The sequence below is a fragment of the Rhineura floridana genome, chromosome 3, assembly GCF_030035675.1.
Source record: "Rhineura floridana isolate rRhiFlo1 chromosome 3, rRhiFlo1.hap2, whole genome shotgun sequence".
Classification (NCBI taxonomy): domain Eukaryota; kingdom Metazoa; phylum Chordata; class Lepidosauria; order Squamata; family Rhineuridae; genus Rhineura; species Rhineura floridana.
Window position 1 is genome coordinate 189730659 of NC_084482.1, and position 24950 is coordinate 189755608.

The 24950-nt window shown below is 47.0% G+C and overlaps 1 protein-coding gene across 3 annotated transcripts in view; it reads right to left on the reverse strand.

The window, feature by feature from the left end:
• Nucleotides 1-237: 237 nt before the first annotated feature.
• BRPF1 (bromodomain and PHD finger containing 1) overlaps nt 238-24950 on the reverse strand; it is a 32553-nt gene continuing 7840 nt past the window's right edge. Inside the window, exons 4-14 of one of the 3 annotated variants that reach the window (XM_061618901.1) lie at nt 21902-22100; nt 21069-21203; nt 19675-19803; nt 16749-17055; nt 13301-13606; nt 11469-11753; nt 3988-4135; nt 2924-3060; nt 2703-2821; nt 1274-1428; nt 238-1098 (exon numbers count right to left, since the gene is read on the reverse strand). In XM_061618901.1, the coding sequence (XP_061474885.1) occupies nt 915-1098; nt 1274-1428; nt 2703-2821; nt 2924-3060; nt 3988-4135; nt 11469-11753; nt 13301-13606; nt 16749-17055; nt 19675-19803; nt 21069-21203; nt 21902-22100 (2104 nt within the window). In that variant the 3' untranslated portion in view covers nt 238-914. Of the gene's footprint in view, nt 1099-1273; nt 1429-2702; nt 3061-3987; nt 4136-11468; nt 11754-13300; nt 13607-16748; nt 17056-19656; nt 19804-21068; nt 21204-21901; nt 22101-24950 lie in introns of all 3 variants that reach the window. The other 2 variants (XM_061618899.1, XM_061618898.1) reach the window with 2 other exon arrangements.

Consider the following 24950-nt stretch of genomic DNA (forward strand, 5'->3'; position numbering starts at 1 on the left):
AAGTTGCAAAAATCATTCTTATGGGCAGCACATAGCACCTAGTGCTAAATAAACAATAAATAATGATAGCCATGGTGTTTATCCTGACAGTAGAGTTGGCTTTGTGTCTATACAGCTATGTGTTTTCTGATCAAGAATGGACAAAAGTATGCAATGGGCACAAGATCTCCACATGATAAAACACTTTCCCTCATTCTTTCTGGTAACAGCAACAACAAAAAGAACAGACGCAGTTGGTTCCAAAAGAGCCATTTTATTTTCTAAGAACTGATAGAGATCTTCTTCCTCCAAAATAAATACAAGTACAAATGCCCACCCGGCTGCAGCAGAAAGAACAGCCGGGGACCTACAGGGTAGGGGATCAGGCAGAGCCAGGTTCCAAAAAGCTATAGTATCAAAATGTGCGAGTGAGAAGACAGTGGCCCTGCTCTGCAGAGTGTCGGTGGGGCTGGGCCGAGGAAAGGTTGATGCATCTGGACAGGTGCTATGATGCAGGGAAACATGGGGCCAGGGTCTGTGTGTTCGTGTGTGTTTATGGAGCAGCCCAAATAATTTACATTCTCCTGCTATTGTACAGTATTTTACAAAGGCCTAGGGGCCTCAGGACCCAGACAGTGGGCTATTGTCCTTGGGAGCTATACAGGCAGCTGGGTTTTGCTCACGCAGCTGGTCAGGGCAATTCCAGGCATGGAACAAAGAACGGCAGGCTGACACAAGAGGTAGGCTTGCCCACATGGAGGGCACAGTGCTCTGTGGGTGTGCCCCACACACCGGAGGTGCCGCTGGGTGCTCTGCATGAGTTCCTGCAGCCTGACCGAGGGCCTGGGCTTCTCAAGGCTGGAGCTCCCCTCTCCCCTCTCCCGTACAGTCCAGCTGCACCGAGTGAGCACCCTGGGCGGGAGCCCCACTAAGGGTCAGTCGCTCTCGCTGGAGTCGCTGCTCTGCTCTCCTTGCACTTTGTTGCGGTGCTGCATGGCGCGGTGGTAGGCAATCTGGACAGATTTGCGGATGTTGGACTTGCGCCCTTCCAGCATCTTCTCCTTGTCCAGGTCCTGGTTCACGCCCAGGGGCACGAGTTTGGTGCGGGGCAACCACTGCCTGCAAAAACAGAACAAGCAAACATCACTAGAGCCCCCTATCTCTCCTGAAGAGAGGAGACTACTCCATTCTCCAACTGTCTCAGTGTCTCCAGGTTTTGATTTGGCCTTGCATGGCAGTTCCATTCCTGCAACCTTCAGTGATGGGGAAAGCAGCACAAGCGCCCAGCCCTTACCAGGTACGCTTGTTGTCAAAGAAGAGGACCAGGTAGAGATGCTCCCGGGCTTCCTGAGTCATCTGCTCTCCCAGCTTCAGCACCTCCAATGGGGGTACAGGGATGGGCACCCCGTGGTGAAACATCCCTTCCCGTGGCATCTTGGGATCGATGATCTGCCAACAGCAGAAGGGAAAAGATCAGACATCAGAGAAGGCAACTATCCATATGGTGCAACAGGGAAAGCCCCACACACACACATGACAAGGAAAGGCAGCAGACATAGACTGATGCAAGACCTACACGAAAGGGTTGAGAACTGGTGTGGGGAAACACCCAGGTTCAAGTCCCAGTTTGGCCATGAAGTTCACCTAAGTGGTCGTGTACAGGTCAGTATATCTCAGCCTAACCTGCCCATTATGCAAATCAACTGCCCTGAGCTGCTTCAACGAACTGATAAGACGTAAATGTGACAAATAAATGTGCTGGTTTTAATGGTAAACAGCTAGGGTAACCTAGCACTGGGGCTTTAAAGGCTATAGCCTCTACATATTTAACAGCCTGATTTCCACACCATGTGCAATTGTACATGAATCCTGCTAGTGGTAATAGAATCAGGGCTCCTCAAAACCTTAGCTGTCAGGGATTGTTCCCTCCCCACTAAATCAAGTTTCTGTCCCTCATAGTTGCAGAGGATACATTCTAAAGGTTCTAGTTTATGTGTGATGCATAGTAGCAGAAGCTGAGAATTCTGCAACCACAAAACCTAAATTTTGTGTCTGGAATAAATTACTACAGCTATAACAAATTAATGTTTCTGTTAGCACCAGTCTTGTGCTAGGAGGTGCTAATTATTCAAACAAACTGTTTGTATAGTTGCATGATTTAGGATTTAAGGATGGGGAGGCTGAAATCTTGAGTTCAGTTTTTGCCAGAAACTGGTGAGGGATTCAGCAAAAAGCAAAGGGAGTAGGGCAGGAGTGGAGAGCAAGTGGCCCTCCAGATGTTGCTGGACTACAACTCCCATCATCCTTGATCATTGGTCATGCTGGCTGGGGCTGGCGGGAATTAAGAGTTCATCAACATCTGGAGGGCTACAGGTTCCACCACCCACTCTCTCTCTCTCTCTCTCTCTGTCTCTCACACACAAACACTTAAAAAAAAAATACAAGAGTTACAAAAGTTTTTTTTTTTTTAAAGGAATACTCGGTTTCTGTTGAATTCCACATTAAGTAGCATTTTCTATTTTGTAGTGTGATCATGGCCTCATACATTTCCTTATCTCCTGTTGACTTGTCCTTGAACCTTCACTTATTCATCACCTCATATCTACTGATATCTACTGTCTCAAGAGACGCATCACCACCACCACCACCAAGGTTACCAGTGGGCCTGCCTCTTTGAGCCTCAGGGAAGGTGTGTGTATATGTCGGCATGCGTATAAACCCACCAGTGCTGGATAAGATGGGTAACCCCGGCACTTGGCCCACACCAGGTCCAGGGCATCGAGAGGGGAGTCCTCATCCTCAGACAACCAGCCAGCCGATCGGCTGATGTTCTTCCGCACCACTGTACAAAGGCAGAACAAGAGTGGGAAACAGGTCATCGCCATCCTTCTTGCCACCCCATCTCCAGATCGGAAAACAGAGAAAACAGTGCCCTGATACTCACTGCCATGGCCCACCCCTCGGCCAGTTCCGACTGAGTAGGACTCATTTTCTGTTCCTGACGTGTCTTCGCTGCTGTCCTCTGGGAAATTCACCCGGGAGAAAGAGGGCTTCCCTCTACCTTGTTTCGAGGGAGTTGTGCTAAATTGGAGGAAGCAGAATTCACATTCTGGACATTGCTTTCTGAAGAAGCCTGCGGCCAGAACTACCTGCATGTTAATAACTGAGAGGGCAAAGGAATGAGAGCTGTTCCCTGAGAGGTCTAGGAGGGACAGAGAGAACAATACAGTCCAGGAATCGCCTATATGAGTTGCCAGAATCAGCCTCACCACTAGAGCTTTGGGTAAGCATGGCAAGTGAAAGACAACCAACGGTCCTCAGCCTCTCATTGTGGCAGCACACATAAGAGCCTTGCTGTGTCACATCAAAGGCCCACTGCGTCCAGCATCCTGTTTCCCACGATGGCCAACCAGATGCAGATGTGAGTCCCCAGAAGCAGAACTCAAGTGCACAATAGCACTTTCCTGCTTGTGATCCCTAGCAACTGGCATTCGAAAGCATAGTGCCTCCGATACTGGAAACAGCATGCAACTATCTTGACTAGTAGCTATTAATAGCCTTCTCCATGGGGAATTTGTCCAGTTCTTTTTTAAAGGCAAATCACATACACAGTTTCATCTGGAACAGTGCCTGGAATTACATCACTCTGATCTGTGGCCATGGCTCAGATATGCTCTCTGCAACCTTGTCGAAGTCACCACTTTTGCTAAATCAATCCTTTCCTGCAGCCAGCTCAGATGTATCCAGTTCTGCTTTTGGCATGCCATAATCTGGAACATACACATTTATATGCGGGGGGCTGTGCTAAGATCTTGTGACAGGGTGTGCGTGTGGGCCACACAAGACTACCTTTGATTTTGGAAGGACAATTACAGACATCAAGCTTGCCACATGGGAAATTACCTCACCTGAAGCTATCTGGCCACTACTATCTGCATTGCGCACCCAGGCTAAAGGGAAAGGGACCCTGTCTCATAGCTCCATGCAATGGGCTGGATCTTCTGGTACCTGGTGCGGTCTGAAGCAGCGCTGCTGGTGCTGGTGCTGCTGGACTCTGATTCAGAACTACTGCGTGGGAGGTTGTAGTCGTTGCGATAAACTAGGAAACTCTTCTTGACTGGCTGATTGCCACTGCTGAAGCCATTGGCTGGCAGGTCTAGGAAGGAAGGAAGGAAGGAAGAGGTAGAAGGGCAAATCAGAACACACTCTAGTATAGATTCCTAGAGCTGAACTCACCAGCTGAGCAAATACAATGGCTTTCTATCTGGCCAACGATCACACTACAAATCATGAAACCTGGATACCAGGACAGATGGATTGGCTGCATACACTGCAAAGTCCCCGGTTTCCATTTTTAAAAGAAAGGCACTTTTTCTCTTCATAGGTTTTTTTTAAAATGAAAGCTTTGTCTGCCAATAACTCAACCTAGACAACTTTGGTAGTACTTTCAAGAGGAAGGGGAAAAAAGTCCGGGGGAAGATGGCGAACTAGTAGGACGCTAAGTCTGGAGCTCCGCTTTCTATCAGTTTTTAGAGTTCTTATCTCAAGGCTAAGCAACCTGTTTTGCCTCAGCTGAGGATCTTACACCAACTATATTTCTCTCGAGACTAGAAAGGTTGTCTTCCTTGTGTTTTCTTTCCTCCTCCGTCATTAATTACTGAGTAAGTAATTTCGTTATCTACAATCAGGGAGTAACCTTCCTACCGTCTGGTAAATATAACATCAAAAGACTTTTAGGACTACTTGCTATATATTTTGGCTTTCTCCCTCTGGATTGTTATTTATAAATTTTAATATTAATTTTTCTTTTGTATGGATGTCGACTTGGCCGCTCGGAATTAGAGTGCAGTGCTGAGTCAGAGTCTTAAAAGTCTACCAAAGTCCATTTGGGGCTCTACAAGGGGTCCTGGCATCAACAGTTCTGAATCGGGGGGGGATGTTAATACTCTAATGGTCTTAACAAGAAGTGCAAGAAAACCCTTGGGAGCCCCCCTCCTGTTTGAGAGTATGTTACAACAGAGAAGACCCGGGGGGGGGGGGGGAGGAAAATCACAGCTACAATCTCAACCCGTTTTGTATACCTGCAAAACCACTGACAAGGTGCAAAAGGGCCAACTAAAAATTACAGACTTTTTTACTTCACATCCAAAGGAAAGGCATCATGAGAATTCCTCACCAGATACGTACCTACTCCCTGATTGGTCCTTCTCCTTTAAAGATAATCTGCCGGTAATTTCCGAGGACTACCCTGCTCTAAGTTTGGCAGCTGAAATCACACTTGCAGAATCTCCTCAAGAGGAAGCTCCTCCACTCCGAACAGACATTGGATCATACTCTGTAGATCTACCCACAACTTCACCCAGTGAGCTAGTTACAACAAATGCCCCAAATGAAGTTATGGATAATATGATGGTGCTGGAGGTGCAACAACTGACCCATTCTTCTTTGGAGTTGGCTAGCGATTTGCTCAGGTCTGGAGCCAATGAGGCATTGGGACGCTGTGCCAAACATAGATACTTCACAGCATAAAGAATTGGCCACGGCCAAAAAGGATAATAATGCCACTTTGGGACAACATCAATATCAACAAGATCAGGAAACCGATGGGGTCAGCCCATTTATTATGGGGTGGTTGCTTATGCTTGCTATGGACTTTGACCATATGAAATCCTACTTGTCAGAGTGTAACCACCTGCTATCGACTTTAGTCGACATGCACCACAAAGAGGCAACACCTTCCGAGATTGAGGTGGTACCTGTTCCCCAAAGGACCCCCCAAATACCTACTTATAAGGAGGTGGGGACAAATCCATGGGAACGTGGGAAGGCCAGGAGAAAACCTATTATATCAATAAAACGTAAACAGAAAAAGTCAAAGAACTTGAAAAACTGTAAGTTGCCTCGTAGGGGGAAAATGAATTTTAGGAAATTATTTGCATTGATGGAGAAGCTACCACCACAGAGAGAGGCATGGGCGTTGAGTTCACCCTCTAAGAACCTTGAGCCCCCTCCCCAGAGAGGGGGAATGTTGCCAAGTATGACTTGTAAGAGTCCGCGCGTGGGAAGTGCTTCAAATCCTAGTGACACTCCCATCAATGTAAGGGCAGCTACATCTATTTCTTCCCCCCCTTCACTGTTACCTTTAAATGCACAGGTCCCCTATTTACCCTTTCAGGATCCTTGGCAGGACGCAGTCTTGAAGCAGCCCCTAACCCGGGGGATGGGGGACCAGCTAAAAGACCCAAAATGGAATTTAGTTTTGAACCCCTCTAAGCTGGTTCTTGAGAACTTTCCCAAACCCAGCAGATTTTTATCCCAAGACGACCGCGTTCAACATCTCCTTGGAATCCTGGTGGGTACTTCTTCAATCCACATTCTGGCAACTGATATCCAACAGATGGAGTACCTGTTCTATAACGGCATAAAGGCACGTGCCGTTGTTTTGTTTTCCTCCTGGTCTGTGACAAATTCCATCTTCTCCAACAAGGGCGACCTGGCTAAAGTTGGCATAAGCATCTCTAGACTCTTCGAAAACAGGGCGCTCCCTGAAGCCCTATTTCCTCATCGTAGACCGTGCCAACAGCCAGTAGAGGTGTCGGAGAATCACGCTGTGCTCATTGACTTTACATCTGAGGCTTTGTGCCCGGGCCATTGGGAGAGTATGGCTGCCAGGTCTCAAGACACCGACCATTTGGCAGGAGAAATCAGGGATCTCTTCACTAATGAAGAACTTATGTTGATAGACACTTTTGGCACTCTCCCATTCTCGGGCCAATCCGAGATTCTGAGCAGATTGGAATACCTAAAACTCCATCTGGAAAGGCTATCTGTCCAGGAGAAACCTTCTCCTGACCCTGTTTTGGTAAGATCCATGCCAAATGTATGGCCCCCTACTGAGGGGCTGGGTTCCCCCAGGAGGGTGGCTAATGGCATGGATCTCCCACCTTCCCCACTTAACAGTCCCAGGGTACAGAGTAGGGAGGGATTAACTACAGGTGTAGGCCAATATAGAAGGGTGGTAGAAGAATCTCCTCTTAGACCAAAGTCCTATGTATACACATAATAGCACAGCCAGATACAGGAAACCAACGTCCCCTGGCTTCTGGCCTAGGATGAGGTTCCTGGAAGATGAGGAGCTGGGATCAACTGATAGCCCCCCTTGGAATAGAGGCATATTAAGTTCCCCGGCCCCGGTCCCTCTGGAGGTACTTTCTGTTCCTGTCAAGTCTCAAGTACACTGTACTATGAATCCCCAGGAGTCTAAGTTGGCAGTTAAGGGGGAAAGTACACAGGCTCTAACAACAGCTGCTAATACTAATGGTTGTGTCTGTGCTCTCAAGGATGTTGACGCAATTTGTACAGACTGACAACTATCTACCCTATCGTGGAACATTATGGGTTGGGAGAGTAAACTGTATGATGAAGATTTTGTTGATTACCTCCGCAAATTTAAGATCATCTGTCTCCAAGAAACTTGGCTCGTCAATTCAGACTCAAGTGTTCTTACACAGTTATCGTGCCTTCTCTAGCCCAGCTGTAAAGCAAAAACTAAAAGGCCGTGGCAGCGGGGGGCCTACTATCTTCATCTCGGTTGATCTGTCAGTCGAGGTTCAGCAATTACTTAACACCCTCCCACAATATGTCCAGATCCTTAGGATAAGGGGCAAATCCATAGGATCCCTTATATGTATAAATGTCTATTTCCCCCCCTCTCTTGCCAGGTCCCTGGGCCATAACAGTGTTTGGGATCGGCTAACAGAAAGTTTATCGCAGGTAGAGGTACAATTCCCTAATGTTAGACTGCTTCTTTGTGGGGATTTTAATGCCAGATTGGGTGATCTATGGTTGAGCGGTGAAGCATCTACAAATTGGGGTCCTACTTGCCAGGCTCCCATGACCTATAGGACTTTGCAGGACAAAAAATCGAACAGACAGGGTAAGCATTTGGTGGAGCTTTCATTTGTACATCACCTCGAAATCCTGAATGGTTCTGAAGTTGACACCTCCAAAGGCTCTTTTACTTATTTAACTAACCGGGGTGCAAGCACAATTGATTTTGCTTTGGTTTCCCACTCTTTGCTATCAGATGTCCGAGGATTTGTTGTTGATACCAGGACGGAAAGTGACCACTTTCCTCTCCTGCTAAATCTGAGCTTCCGTTTTCGACTCTCCCTCAATTCTTGCCACCTATGGAGGGATCAGTAGTTGCGGAACGGAGAGTACGTTGGTCTACCAATTTGTCCCTCTCTATAGTAAATCTCTTTGAGGGTAATACCCTCCAATCCCTTCGTCAAGGGGTTTTGAACTCTGAGGTGGACCCCTTGAAAGCCTACCAGACCATTCTGTTCTATTTAAAACCTAGATTGGTCCAGAAAAGACATCCTACGGCCAACAGGTGTTCCGGTAATACCTGGTTTGACCGAGATTGTAAGTTCGCCAAGAGAAAGCTGACGCGCTACCTTCGCCTGACAGCTAGCTGCCCGGAGAATTACTCCCACGGTTTCTTCGTGGATTTGAGAACCTCATACAAGCACCTTTTGAAACAAAAAAAGGCTGCTTTCACGGAATCTCAATGGCAACAATTAACCATGACGGTGGTAGAAAGAAAAGAACGCCAGTTTTGGGACCTTGTTGCGGCTGGTATGGGTGCAACTAGGCACTTAATTATAGGCCAGATAGCAGCGTCAGCCTGGCACTCACATTTCAGTAGCCTCTACACACCACTGTCAGTCTCTTTTGCGGCACCCTTTGACCTCGAAGTAATGTCCATGCCTCATTGGCCTTCGGTTACGGCAACTCAAATTAAGTCCCTCATCACCTCCCTCAGAACCGGTAAGGCCCCTGGTGAGGATATGTTGCCTCCTGAAATCTACAAACATTTCCCGGACTGGTGGGCCCCTATACTAGCTAAGCTTTTTTCACAGATTAATGGTTCGGGCACAATCCCTGAGGGTTGGGGGCAAAGTATAGTCGTCCCTATTTATAAAAAAGGTGACAGGCAGGATCCCAATAATTACCGCCCAATCAGCCTCCTAAACATAGCCTGTAAGCTTTATAGTAAGTACCTCCTCCATAAGCTGGAAGATTGGGAAGCTGAAAATCAAATTATTTTTCCGGAGCAAGCGGAGTTTAGAAAAGGCTTGAGCCCTATTGACCACTGCTTGACCCTTTACTATCTGGCCAGACAAAGTATCACTGGGCCTACTAAACATCTATATGTAGCATTTGTTGATTTGGCAGCTGCTTTTGATTCCATAGACAGGAATCTTCTGTGGAACAAATTGGCCAGCTCTAATATCGATAGGCGCCTCTTGTTTCTGTTAAAGGTATTGCATACCAACACAACCTCACATGTGAGGGTGGGAACCTCCGGCTCCCTAACAGATCCTATTGCGGTAGAAAAAGGGGTAAAGCAGGGTTGCCTTCTGGCCCCCCTGTTTTTTAACTTCTACCTTAATGACATTGTTTCTGAACTATCTGGCCCAGAATTCCCCACCCCCTCCATTGGAAGTAGGAAAATCTCTATTCTTTTATATGCAGACGATATGATTTTACTTTCTATTACTCGTATCGGTTTACGGAGAATTTTACAAAAACTTGAGGACTATTGTATTAAGGAAAAGTTACAGATTAACTATGAGAAGACAAAAGTGCTGGTATTTGGTAAAAGGTATCTTAAGTCTAAATGGGCAATAGCTGAGCACCAACTTGAACAATGTCGATCCTTTAAATATCTGGGAGTACATTTTTCTGATACACTTTCCTGGAAAAAGCATTTAGAAATGACCAAAGCATTAGCAGCAAGAATTTGCGGGGCTATCCTTAAATTTTATCATACGGTGGGTGGTAACCTAATCGAGCCCGCTTTAAAATTTTTCCAGAGTAAGGTTATTCCCCAGATCACTTATGGAGCAGCAGTATGGGGCTGGGACGAAATCTGTACTGCTAGCCTGGAGGTCATTCAAAATAACTTCTGGAGAGGACTTCTGGCATTACCCCCTGGTACTCCAGCTGCGTCGCTCCGAGCAGAAGTGGGGCTCCCCCCACTTAGAGCCCATATACATAATATTCTTGTTCATCTACGGAGATCCATAAAAGAAACACCTGCCAAAATATTTCTAAATCTCTGTTTTGATCAGGCTGCTGGTGTTAGGCTGTGGAGTACAAGAATAGACAACCTACTCCAGGTTTATCATATACCGCCTCAGGATCCTTCCCTTCTAGCTAATAAAACGAAGCTACGTGATGCTATTTACCGACATTGTGCCTATTTAGACAGATTGACTTTGATTAATTCTAGAGCCTCTCGCTGGTACTGGCTTTTTAAACTTGATCATGCCAGAGCAGCATATTTGACTCTGTCCATCCCTGTAATTCTTAGGCAGGCATTTACGGCGCTTCGCTTTTACACCATGCCAAATGCGGTAAGGGAAGGTCGTTTTTCTGGGACACCATGGGCTCAGAGACTCTGCGTATGCGGAACATCGGAGGTGGAGGATCTTGCCCACTATCTGCTGTCTTGTCCTATTTACTTGAATCCACGTGTAAAGTATCTGAAGGGCTTGCTGGCAAGTCAGTACCTGGTCTCAGACCATGAAAAAATATGTTACCTGATGTCTGATGTAGAAGCTTACATAATGCACAGAGTGTCCTTATTTGCCCTGGCAGCTCAAAAACTACGAGCAAACTATGTATCGAACTGACACCTCTGGGGGCCCTACGTGGTAACAGTAATCTCCATAAGGTCTTTTTTTAATCTATAAGGATCCTTTACCGTGAACTGTATTACTCTTTCTTAATTTTAAACGGACTGTTTTGGCCTTTTAATATTAACTGTTTTAGCTCTGTTCATTTTAAAACTGAATGTGTGTTGGACTTGTGCGATGGCCTATGGCTCTGCAAATAAAGTGAAGAAAAAAAAAGAGGAAGGATGCGCTAGAGATATGAGGCCTAGGAAAATTGGGGGGGGGGATATATTTTTTATCTATTTTGTTCCCCTCCCGTTTGTTTCCAGGCTTTTACGCCTCTTTGTGTAATTCCCAACAATATACTTTAGCCTCTGTTCCTGCGTCCCGTCTGCTTCCCATCATCCCCAGAAGACCAACCCCCTTTTCACTGTTACTACTATTTTGTCAATTGTTGCTACTATTTTGTTAGTTGTTAACTTAACCTGATGTGGGCAATATTCTCTTTCACAAACTATTGCCATGGTTCCTGATTTATGTATTTAACACCAGAAAATGTGTATTTCACTTAATTGCCGCAACTTCTAAGTAGTACTGATACTGAAGTAAATCTGTGTGCACAGTCTAATGATTACTATTTGTGTGATTTAATTTCTGCTCTGCCATATGCAGAACCTGCAGTTAATCAATTCCCAGCCCACACAAGACAGGTATCTCTACTCATAACAAGACATGCTGTGGAAGGAAGGCTGTTCACATTCCTTGCTTAAGACCTGTCTCAACTTGGCCCTGTTTTTCACTCACCAATAGGAGTATCCTCTGCCGATTTGTCGCTGTCGCTGTCTGAGCTTGAGCTGGGGCGTGGGCTCCTTGCCCTCTTGCGCTGCCGCTGGGATCCCATGATTGGCAGCTGAGGGGGCCCTACAGGACTGTTCCCATGACCTGGAGCCAGCTGGCTGTCACGATTCTTGGGTGGACGTCCAGGACGCTTTGGGGGCCCAGCAGTTTTGGGGTTCTTCTTGGAGAAGAGCACTGATGTTCTCCGGCCAACTTCATGCGCTGGGGTGGAGGAGGAGTTGGGACCAAGGCCTGGAAAATTAAGTGGTAGCATTTGCTCAAAGGAGAAACGTTAGCACCTCAGTTCAAAACACACACACACTGGAAGTTAAACAGGTCCATATGAAGTGATTGCTCACCCCTTACACTGAGGCCACTCCCCCTTCCCCACCCCTATGACAGAAGTCATCCATAGCAGCAGCTGAACAGATCTCAAACAATGGAAATGTTACGATTTCCTTTCAATGTACATTTTAGTGTGTTTCATATCTGTACAAGCTGAAAAAAGAAGTCCCATCCCAACTCAATATTCAAGTCAGACTTCAGCATCTGTTTCACACAACCTCCAAGCTAAATTTGAGGAGCTGGGCCTTATGTATCTTTTAAAAAGCCTCCTCCCACCATAATCCTGTTGATCAGCCAAGTGGCCTCTTAACTGCACTAGACAAAGGAGACTTGAGTTTAAATCCTCACTCAGCTGGGAAGCTCCAAAGGCAACGCTGGGCCAGCCACCATCTCGGGCCAGCCTAGCTCATAGGTCTGTCTTGATTTCCTTAAAGGAACAGCAGGATACAAAGACAAAAAGAGAGAGAACGCCAGATGACATCCTCAGAGGCTGTGCCCTAGCTATGGAAGACCCCACTGCAATTCGCCAAAGACTGACCACCTTCAGGAAGTGAGATTAAAGCCTCTTTTATTTGGGTGCATGTCCTGTATCTAAGGAACAGTATTTTTACTTCCAGATAATATGATCCTTTTTTTCTTATCTTCCACAAACCCTTTTTATAAAAAAAGAGGGCCTTCTGAGATATTCTGATGTAAAAGATACATTTAAAAAAATAATAATGTGGGGCAAGCTTTAGCAGGTGGGGACCCATCTTTCACATACAATTTGGTTTGGTAACAATGGGATGGGGAAGAGAGATGTGGGCAGGAGTTCAAGTGTGTTTGAGAGCGGGCAACGGCAGATCCCACTGCGAGAGATGGTGGGTGAACCCTGAGAAGGGCTGTAGCTCTGCTTGGCATGCAGAAGAGTGTTCCCTGCCTGAAATCCTGGAGATCTGCTGCCAGTCAGTGTAGACAATGCTGAGCTAGAGGGACCAAGGGCCTGACTTCGTGTGAGGCAGCTTCTCATGTTTCTATTAGAACTGATGCCAAGGTAAGAGAAGTTACACCTTGAACCTTAGCCCAAGGGTGCCTGACATGAGCAGGAGTTCAAGAACGTAGGATAGTGCTAATGGATACTGGCAGTCCGAGAAATATTGGGTGAATACTAATACAGTCTATTAGGAATGATGACAAGGAAAGGGAAGTCTCAGCCCAGGGGCGCCTGCCCTCTCCTTTTGCATAGGATCACTGAAGAGATCCAATGGATCATTAGCTGGCCGGCGTGACGAGTGCCCCATGCCTGTGTATCACTGACAGATGCCTGTGCAGTCTTTCCTGGAGCTCTTCTAAAGGAGGAGGAGCTCCACAACTCCTCTAGGCTGACTATTCTACTCCTAGAAGAACCTGCTTGTGGTACGAGCAATCCCTGGCCAGGGACCGGCAACTCCATTCGGTAAAGCCTAATCACCAACCTTTGCTGGTTTCCTGGCTGCTGCTCTCCTCAGCGGCACTGTCGGTTTGTGTGTCCTTCTCACACGGGTTATGGGTTGGCAGGATGATGCGGGCCAGGGGACCGTGCCCATCCCTCCCTGTCTCCCGCTGGTGTGCCAGTTTGCGCCGCAAGGCCGTGATCTCCTTCTTGATCATCTTGGCCCGCCGACAGCGGCCTACGCTCTGCTTCCCGGCGCTCACCTCGGCCAGGCGCTCCAGCAGGAGGTTCAGCTGTTCTTCCAAGGGCAGATGCTTCTGGTTCTCAGATAGCAGCAGCCGCTCTTCATCTGGGTCAAGGAAGCAAAGCTTGTTAAGAAGGACATTTTCACTGGCAGACGAAGGCATGAGACCAGGAGGAAAGGTAAATGAGGCTCAATTTAGAGTAAAGTGGTCTTAGCTTAGTTCAGGGATGGGGAATCTGTGGCCCTCCAGATGTATATCGGACTCCAGCTCCCATCAGCCCCAGCTAGCATGGCCAATGGTCAGGGATGATGGGAGTTGTGGTCCAATGACATCTGGAGGGCCACAGGTTCCCCATGTCTGGCATAGTTACTTAACATCTCAGCCTTTAAAGGGCAATAGGAAGAAAATGGGATAGGACAGAAACGGTCCAGGAAACCAGCACAGCAGGGGAAATACCAAGGAAAGGTGTGGCTGTCTTCTACAATTACTTATGTATGGAGTTTCAGGTGTATTTCAAATTCCTGGGAATTTAAGTAGCTTTCTTTTGTCCATGCTTCCTTTTGTTAAAGGTTTGCTAGCTTTCAGATTTGTGATGATAAATCTTAAAATCTATTCCGTTCCTCCTCCTAACCTCCACTATGAAGAGAGACAGTAGCTTGTTAGACGATCCACTTTTGAGGCACTTTGGCACGAGCAAGGCAAGTCAAACTATTAACGGTCTAGTTACAAAGATGGCCACCAAGGACTGCAGCTGCCCACCCCCAATTCTTATCTGGTTCCTGGCTGTCTGCATTTTAATCAAGGTGTGGTGAAAGTCTCAGCCAGTTTCACTGAAGTGAAAAAGAAAAAAAAGGTTTACGAGTTGTAAGAAACAGATGCATCATATTTTTTTATTTTTATCATCTCTCTTTGGGACTTTGTATATCATATATAAATGTACACATATTTTTTTGTAACGATTCATAGGGTCGCCATGAGTCGTAATCGACTTGAAGGCATATAACAACAACACCTAAGCTTCCTGGAGGCATTGGCTAAGCCACTCCTGGAAACAGGAAGCTACTCTATAGTCCCTTGGTCTGATCTCTTCTTAGGGCACTAGAAATGTGATGCCTTAATTGCTAGTCAACAACAGCTTTATTCTGGGGTCTGATTGCTCTTGATATGTGGGGATGGGGGGCAGTTTGTGTGTTAAAATACTCTTCCAGGCCCCAAATGACTGGAGAATAAATGTCCCTTAAGGAATTTAGGAGTTGGACATCCCTGTTGAAAAAAAAATATTCTTAGCTGTAAGACTGATCTTCAGTCATGCTCCATTTCCCTGTCCATTTCTACTTCTCTATACTTTTTTCTTTTGACATATTACTCCATAGAGTCCTTACTAAAAGAAACAAAACAAAAAGCCCTGAATTCTAGCTAGGGATGCTTGAGGAATGATCCAATCCACACCTCCTGGGCTAACATGTAGATCGCAACAGAGTTATCCTTCAGATTTTGCACTTCTCTGCAATTTGCAATGCAGTTCTTGACTCAAAAAATGCACCAAGATCGTATAAAATGTGTATTTTAGGATAATAATGTTTAGAAATGTGTACTTTGAGATAAGATATGTTTAGAATAATGTATTTGTGAGAAAAATGCATTAAAAACATGTCTGAATATGAACTGAACAAAAATGCTCATATGAATTTTTTAAAATGTCAGATCAATGCAGAAACAGGACAGAATTAATTTATTACTGAACACATGCAAAACAGCCTTTCCTAGCCTGGTGTCTTCCAGATATTTTGGGATCCAACTCTTATCAGTCCCAGCATGCATAGTGAATAGTCAGGGATGATGGGAGTGGTAGTCCAACAATATCTGGAGAGGGAAGGCTGAAACTGACTTGGACTGGAAGTATATTGATCTGTTCATCCCTAACTCTAGGAAAAATGAAGAAATCAAACAGAGTATTTTTTCAAAATAGCAATGCAGATGTTTATGCAAAATAAGCACATCTGCATACTTTGTTTTGAGGGCAGACAGAAGAGACCTTTCATACTGGAGTGTTAAAGGCCTAAGGACCAGACCAGTAACAACAGCTCTTAAACTACTGCAAATGTCATTGTCTTTGTATCCTCCTCTTCCAATCCCAAAGTGAAGAGAAGGGCAGTTCCTTGTCTATGGCCTGTAACACAAAGGGCTCAGTGCTAAAAGGATTAGAGATGACATTGGGTCCTTTTACTCAGTCTGTGCCATTTGGCTAAAAGCCAATACAGCAGGCAAGCGATCCAAAAGGCCCAAGGTAAGGGGGGGGGGGAGACCACTGGGAGGATGGTTTGTGGGAAGACAAGCACATCACAGGTTTTTCCTTCCTGAAGGGAAATGAACACTCTGCCTGTGTGTTGGCCCAGATATGCCTGTTTAAGGCTTATGTGCCATGGAAGGAAGAAGGAACTGTGCCAGATGTCACTTGGCAACTTGTCTTGGGACTTTTCCTGCATGGGAAGAAAGATCAAGTTTCCAAGAATTCTAGCAGTGAAGTTTTATAAGCTGTTTCTGGCAACTTCTCAACCAGTAGGAAAATATACCAATTTTTTTTGGAGGACGCTTATAAAAAAAATGTTTACAGTTGGGTTGCAGCAAGAAGACATTTTGGCTCAAATGAATATGTGAGCTCCATCTTTCTTTGCCTCTGCACCTTCTAGGCTTGGTCATGTCTATGCTTGGCTAACTTCCTTTCCAAGTTGTCCTTCCTCTTTCAGATTCTCCCCTAGGACCTACTCCGCTCCCCTTCAGATCTCCAGACCGCTCCCCTCTTCCTTCCTTAGGCTCTCTTGCCCTGCCCTCCTTTTACTACCCCTTCCTCCCACAGCCTTTCTGCCGGCCTACCCTCTTCCTAAGACCAGAATAGCTCAGATAATGACAGCCAGAGACCCTTCTGCCTGGTCCCTCCTGTGCGGGCCATGAGGGCAAAGGGCCACCACTGCCGAAGGCTTCACGACTACCACAAAATCCCTTAGTGCTTTACAATGAAAACATTTCGGCAAGGGCTGCACTCTCACTAGGGCTGACTTTCAAGCAGGAGCTTCCTTTTCAGGCACCTCTTTCTTCAGCTGCCCCTTCTCCGGGGATCCAGTCTAGGGGATGAACATCAGCTCTAAGCAATATTCTCCCATGACAACCCAAAATCTGTCAACTCTGGCCCTGCGCCCCTCCCTGGGAGCACCAGCAATCCCTGGGTATGAGGATGTCAATACTAACCATTCTCAGTGCTTCGCAGAGGTGTGTCGTTCCCTGCAATGGGGAAGTGCATGCCTGTCTCAAAGTCAATGCCCATCTTCTCAGCTTGCCGGCGTGCCTGCCGCAGCACAGCACCCCCTTGCTCCCGCAACCGGACAGCTGCCCGGTAAAAGATGGTGTCTTTGGCATTGTACTTCAAGCAGTTGCTGACAATCAAGTTGAAGTCCTCTTCAAACTCATCAAGATTCAGGTAGCGATAGCCCTCTAGCTTCTGTTTCATGGTGTAGAAGTCCATTGGCTTCTTGATATGGTCCAGGTAATCAGGGACCTGCAGTGGACAGAGAGCAGTGTGGCTAAGAGACTGGGAGTCCACCACCCGGGGAATTCCTGCTCCAAGAAAAGAAAAAGTTAAAGCAGTCCTGAAAGCTCTTGCCCAATCTGGAGCAATTTCCCCACTTAGAAGGGGTACTGCCATTCAGTGCGGGCACACAATGCAGGCGAGCGCCCAACAAAGCACATTTCAAGGCACCACTGCAGTCCTCTGGTCTGTGAACAATGTCCCCCCCCCCCCAAAAAAAACCCCATCAATGAATGTTTCAAAAGGAGGACTGTTTGGAGGGGAAGTGAAAGCAAGGGATGTGACACCTAGGCAAGCTACTCATAGATATGTCTAAAATCCTTGATCCAAACCTCTGTTCTTCTGCATTGCTGCAAGTCCTCTAAAGGATCTGCCAATATCCACCTGCAATTTTCTTCACCCTATCTGGCTACCCACCTACTCCTTTCTCAATAGGCCTCAGTTTCAACACATAACTCTTTCCGTCACTGAAGGCTCTCCCAAACCCCTCTTCTCATGACCTGCCCAAAACTAAGGACTGGGGACAAACCTCTTCCTCCTCCCAGGCAAAGACAGTTCTTACATCCTTCCATACGAAGGAGCTGAATCACAAGTAGCCTGTGTGACGAAAAAACAGTTTTATAATTATGCTGTATGCTGTATAGAACAGAGCAAGTTTTATCTGCTATTGAGTTTGTATTGCTAAGAACCTGGCTCAGTGGGAAAAAAATAGTATCCTCAAACATAAAATAAAAGGTCTTCCTGATAGCCAGACTTTTTTTTAGTAAAGCTGCCAAATGCATTTGTTCCTGCCTGCAGTAATCTATTCAAACAATTTTTCGTCAACAGAGGGGTAATGTATATTGAATTCTTTTAAATCAATATAAGTTGCAGAATAGACAGTTTGCTTTGATGACTGGTGTTAATTTTGTGTATTTTTTCTCCTTTCCAATTGCCCAACAAAGTATAATCTAATTCTGGACTAAATTGTCTCCTTTATCTGATCTGATGAAGACAAAATATTACTTGAAGTCTGAGTTGTACATCTTCCTAACTTTTCATGTTTTTTCTGTATTTATTGAAATTAAAAACAAGCAGGAAGGGTACTCTAATCTTCTTAGTATCTTAACGCAAAAAACACATTGATCTTAGAGAACTTTGCTCTCAGAGGAAGCGTGTGAGGAATTGGCCATAGCTGGGAGTAACACTGAAGCATGGCCTAGTTCTATTTAAACAAGCAACAGTGAGACTTGGGCTCATGCATTCCCTTCCACGTGGCTGGAAGGAGTCAGCATCTAACTTCAGTTTCTTTTACTGATTGTTTCATCTCAATTCAGGACTATGGTTTATCACTAAGAACAGTTTCAAAACAAGTCAGCTTCAAACCATGAGTTATAAAACTGGCTTGTTTATAGATAGCCTAAACCACAATCCTCAGTTCAGACAAAAATGGCAAGCTGACTTTAAAAAAAAGTTGAAAGTAAACATTGTCAAAGTCATCCTCCAGGAAGCATGGGGGCAAGAGGGAATGCACAAGGTGAAAGCTTATTCATATAGCAGTAAGCCATGGTTTACTGTTACATCCAAACACAGCCATTGGCTATTACCAAATCTGTGTGTTGTAATTAGGAATCTTGCATACTGTGAGGAGAAAACTGGTGCCAGCTAAAAGTAAATGAGCAGTGGAAAAAACATTCCTGTTGGCCATATCAACTGTGAATATGACCAGGTAGTTAAAGAGTGCTATGGGATGACCAATTCACATTAAGAAATATAGCAGAAGCCAAGTCATCTTGGAGAAACTGCTGTGGGGGAGCATCACATTTTGATGGCTCTTGGGCAACAGGCCTCAAGTAAGCCTCCTACTTATGCTGCTTGGCCTAGAGCTTGAGGCTGATAAAGATGATATGGCAGCAGGTGGTTAGGGTCTGGGAGGAGACTGCATTATGGACTGGGCTTAGTAGTGAATTTAGTAACTATCCATATATGTGAGAAAGTCCAGGATGATCTCTACTGGAGCCAAGCAAGGAGCGAGTAGGACTGATGAAAGAGGAGATAAGCCTCTGCTGGTTGAGAGAATCTAGGCTCAAGTTACAGGAAGCCAGATTTCAGCTGAGTATCAGGAAAAACCTCCTAACCGTTACAGCAGTATGACAATGGAAGCAGTTACCTAGGCTCTCCAACACTAGAGGCATTCAAGAGGCCACCTGTCGGGTATGCTTTAATTTGGACTTCTGCACTGAGGAGGAGATTGGCCTTATAGGCCCCCTTTAACTCTACTATTCTATGACTCTAACCCTAGCTGAAATTGAAAGGCTGTCCCCAATCTTCTTTTCCGTGGTAAAAATCCAGATATTATTCTGTACAAAGCAGCAAGCCCACATAGCGTACATTCAAGCAACTTGTCCAGCTAGCGGAGCCCTGATGGGCCTCTTGAAGAGCCAGCTGGGAAACAGGTGTCAAAACAGGTGTCATCACAAGGCCCAACCCTGTGGGCATGTGAAAGGCCAGGGTCAGGGGGACAGGACAGACCAGCGCCAGGGCTGGATGGGAACAGAGCAAAGTATAAATTGGGGGTGGAGGGGTTCTTACTTCGTAGAGTTCTGTTACCTCAGACAGCGGGACCGGCTGGCTGAAGATGTTGCCCGTGTCCTTCTCCTGGAGCTGCTCAAGTGTCCGGCGCAGGAGGATGAGGAATGGGGTCAGCTGCATCTCTAGCGCCACTTGCTGGATTTTAATCTGAAACACAGAGAGGGGAGGGGCCACTGAGCGCTCGGGTTCCATTACTTTCAGCTATATCTGAGCAGGAACCTCTGAAGTAGCATGGAGTTAGGAAGCACAAACACCCAGGGCAGGGATGGGGATCTTGTGGCCCTCCAGATGCCGTCGGGCTACAACACTTCCCCACATCACATGCCAGCCCACTGGCTGTGCTGGATGGGGGCTGATGGGAATTGGAGTCCTAAAACATCTGGAGGGCCACAGGCTCCCCATCTTGGACCGAAGAAAAGGGCAGAGGTCAAAGAACATCAGTGACAAAGCTTCTGAGGGGGCATGGGGTCAAAAGATACAAAGAGCCGGTTGCCTGTTTTAGCAGTTTCCTTTGCTGTCTCACTCCCAGCTCCTATCACTCTGGCGGTCTGTGCCTATTGGAAAGTTTCCTTCTCTCAAGATCTGTGTCAGTGAGAAGCATGGGTTCCGGACCTTCGCAGCCCCACCTGTCCTCATCCCTTAGGTGACTGGAGTTTCCTATCATTAGGGAACATTTTCTACATCAACCTGCCTGACCTGAAACCCTGCATGTTAGCAGCAGATCCCAGCAGAATGTTGCAGGGTGAACTCTCCGTTTGTGTGGGGTGCCAATGGGCCTGTTGGCCTTGCTGCCCCACAGAGTGCATGCCTTGAAGGTGCCAACACTCCCCTGAAACTGCCCTGTGACAGGATATCAGTTCTGGTGTGTGGGAAAGAAGCTGCCTTTTGAGCGGCTTGCCTGCCGTTACTGACCTTGTTATTGTGGAACCCCTAATACGCTGCTGAAAGCCACCACCCTGGGGAATGCAGAGAGACATCATGCACAATCCGAGCACTGGTTTTGCTCATGCATCATGTTGGGACATGGCCTGGGACCAGGCTCTGGGGACGAGGACAATCTGTGGGGACTGATAACTACCAAGAGTGGGGCGGAATTTGCACTGGAGCAAACTATTCCCCCCAAGAGGAGCTTGGCGTCTCCCCAAAGACCTCTTAGGCAACCCTCTTCCTTGCCGACTCCCCCAGGAAGGTGTCTACCCCTCCCCCAACTCCCCCAGGAAAGTCTTTCGTTCTCATGTCACTCAGCTACCCTGCCAAGGCCCAACACTTCCCTCTTGCCACTCCACTCCGAGAGCTCCACACTCACCTAGATACTCCGGAGCATCTTTCCCCCCTCCCCTAACTTTCCTCAGGAGAGGAAGCCTCTCCCCCCCACACACACACACAACATCTCCCTTTCCCGGCGCAGTTACCGTCTCTCTCTTGAGCTTCTCCCGCTTGCGAATTAACTCCACCAGCAAGCGCGCTCGTTCCAGGTCATGGCGGAGGCGCTGCCAGGATTTCAGCTGCTCTTTCAGGGCCCAGTTCTTATCCTCTGTGTTATCTCGCTGCAGGAACATCAGAGTCTATGAGAGGAAGGGGCATCCCTGCCCCTTGCCAGGCTGCCACTGCTTGGACGCAGAGCAGCAACAAGCTCCTGCCAGTGTTGCTGCCAGGAGCCAAGGGCAGGGAGGGGGTAGTAAACACCAGAGCAGAGTGGGGCACACTGAGAGCAGAGAGTGCTGTGGAGGGCTCACAAGAGGAGAACAAGGGCCTTCTCCCTCTCTCCTGGAAGAAGGAAGAGGCAAGGAGCTGCCTTACACAGAGTCAGAGCTCCCTACCCCGGACTAACTACCCTGACTGGCAGCAACTCTCCACGGTTTCAGGAGAGGGATTCCTACACCACAAGGTCCTTTAGGAAGAGATGCCAAGATGGAACGTAGGACTTTTTACATGCAAAGCAGGTCCTTTGGGGTTAAGCTCATACTGGTTTGCGCCATGGACATAAGAAATCCATGGACACACGAACCCAGCCCGCCTCGCTCTGACAGCCTTCGTGTGAACTGGGGAGTACCTGGTCAGGGACCTTGCTTCTCCCAGACAACCCCGTGCTCCTTTAGCCCCACCCAACAATTACAGGTGGAGGGCCAGTCTAGAGACCGTGCTCTCAGCCACAAGCACCTGACGATTCCGCTCCACTCGTCCCTCCCTTGTAGATGATCAAAGCCCGCATCCACCCTTGCCCCAAAACTTCAAGAAGCCACACCTGCTCAGTCTTGGACACAGGGGGAGGAGGAGCCGGCCTCCCTGGCTCACAGTTCCTATGTGACTGCAGGTGCGTTTGGAGCCGGCGCAGCAAAGGGACCCCATTGCGGGACTGCCTCTTCAGGGTCCAGTAGCTGTGCAATCTCTGCATGAACTGGCTCTTCCTCTGGAGGGTCAAGCGGTTGGTGATCTTACTGAGCCTGCAGGGGAAGATGGGAGGCGTCAACTGGGCCATGCCGCAGGATGCTTGAGGCCCAGCGAGGGAGGGTGGTTCTGCCTGAACCGCAGGCCTAAGAAGAAGGGTAGCCAAGCAGCATTAGTGTGTTGCAGCAGTTAAAGACAGTGGGGTTTGGGTATGGGAAAACCTGGCTCCAAATTCTCTACACAATCAGGAAGGTCACAGAGCTGCCTTGGGCATGTTGCTAGCTCTCAGCATTACCTACCATGCAGAGTCATTATGAGGTTTAAACAAGAGAAGAACTTCATCCACTATGAACAATAAAAGTGTGTTGTTGCTACAGTACTTGTGAATGACAGCTCTGCAATGGATTTTCTGTTGGACTTCACTTTATCCTGCTTCAAAAATCTCCTGTCTGTGCACCACTAGGAGAACAGGGGCAGGGATCCAGACCCATCAAAGAACTAGGTCAAAGATGAGGATAAAATTGGTTTGCACAAGCCAGGCTTCAGCTGACAGTTAGATCCTGAGTGGGGAGAAAAGCCCATCCATCAAGTTTGTCAACAGAATTTCCTTGGCTAACATAAAACTACCCCAATCAGCATCCTGTCTCTAACCTCTGATGCCTAAGATGAAGGAAGTTAGGGCTGATTTCACACTGCACTTTATTCCGTTATTCTCACAATTTCTCACCTGGTAATTTGCACATTATATTTGATATTTCACATGACGTACAAGCTAGTTCTGGAATTCTAGTAGAATATAGTGCAAATTTAGTGCAAATTTTGCATGGTGACATGACAAGATCTCAGACCTCCCACACAATAGAGAAGCACAGTGCACATGCATATAACAGGTGAGGGATGAAAACAAGACATTCTTCATTGCAACTGTGTGAAAGACATTTGCGCAAAATGCCGGTATATCAGCTGAAAAAGCTACCCTTCCTTAACTCAACAGGTACTGCAGTGTGAAAGGAAATTTAGACATTGGGGCAGAAGGACTACCATTTCAATCCATTAAACTAATGCAATAAGCCCCGAGTCTGAAAGCAGCCTCAGTGAAAAATCAAGAACCTGGTGAGGGAGGAAAGCCTTTCCTGACTACACTGTGCCACCAACTAAAGCACCAAAATACAATGACACAGGAGTGATGGAGATGAGCTAGACAACCTTTGGAGCTGACCTGGGCTCAAATCGTGCCTAAGCCACAAATTCATTACAGCAAGTCATTTATCTCAGCTTCACCCCGAGGTACAACTGCTACTTGCCCCTTTGCCTGGGACAACAGCAGTTCTTCGTAGTCAGGTGGCCAGTGGCTGCAGTCACTGGGAGCTCCTGCCCTGGAAAATAGCATTACTATTTTATTTATTTATTACATTTATCTCCCACTTTTCCTCCAAAGAGCTCAAGGTGGTGTGCATGGTTCTCTGCCTCCCCATTTTATCCTCATCATAACCCTGTAAGGTAGGTTAGGCTGAGAGAACGTGACTGGCCCAAGATCACCTACCAAGCTTCATGGGTGAGTAGGGATTTGAACCTTGGTATAGCACAGTGGGGAGGAGAGCCTGGCTGGGAGTCCAGAGTCTGTGAGTTCAAATCCCCACTCATGTCTCCTGGGTGTCAAGGGCCAGCTAAAGGTCACCCCCACAGTGAGTGGCTCAGGGGTAAGTGCCCTGCCACGTGTGCAGCCGTGGGCAAGCTGCATAGTCCCAAGGAGCCCAGTTGCCCCCCAGCTGGAAGTTGCGGACAAGGAAGGGGCTGGCTTGTGCAGCTGTGGCAAGCTGAGCAGGCCCTAGCCAGCTGGGGAGGACTAACCTCAGAGGGAGGCAATGGTAAACCCCTCCGAATACCGCTTACCATGAAAATCCTATTCATGGGGTTGCCATAAGTTGGGATCGACTTGAAGGCAGTCCATTTCCATTTTCCTCGTGGGTTCTAGTCCAACACCCTAACCACTACACCACATTGGCTCCCTTCTGAGAAGCCTATAAGCCTAACATGAGGGCAACAGCTCTCTGCTACTATTGTTCCTCAGCAACTGTTGCCTTTGATCCTGGAGGGAGCATGCAGTCAGCAAGACTTGTAGCCGATTGACAGCCTTATCCTCTAAGGAACTTAAGGTACAGATGTGCGGGTAATTTTCAGAAATTTTGCGCAAGGCTGGCTTCATTAGCTGTGATGGGATGAAGAATTTTAAACTATATTGCTACATTTAAGAATACAAGAATTTGCCTTGCCAGATAAGAAACAAGTCCATCTGCCCAGCATTCTGTTAATAAATGCCACCAGTTACATAACTCTGGGCAGAGCTTGGAAAAGTTACTTTTTTTGAACTACAACTCCCATCAGCCCAATCCAGTGGCCATGCTGGCTGGGGCTGCTGGGAGTTGTAGTTTAAAAAAAAGTAACTTTTCCAAGCTCTGACTCTGGGTAACTCACAAGCAAAGCAAAAAGGTGACAGCTTTCCCTTGAGGATGTGGTGGCACACCAAAGGAAACACCTCATCATGGGCTTACTTCCTGCCCCCAACTGACAGGATCACAGAATCAGCACCCAGGAGGACAGCACAATTCACTCAGTGGTGAAGCAACGTTCAGCCTGACATATTTTGCTGGCTTATAATTTTGCATATAAATTCCAAAAATGTCAGAAAGGGTGCCAAAAAAGAGAATCCCCAAAAGAGTCTTGCTCGACCTGATGGTCAAACCATTACTTAAAGTAAAGTAACTGTTTCTCACACTATTGACACTGTTCTATACTCACAGAGAAAAGAGTGAAAAGGAAGGAAGGAACAGGAGCACTGTGTTCACTTTAAAAGGGAGGCACCTACCCCTAATTCCTGAACTGTTTGTTCATGACAGCATTAGTAG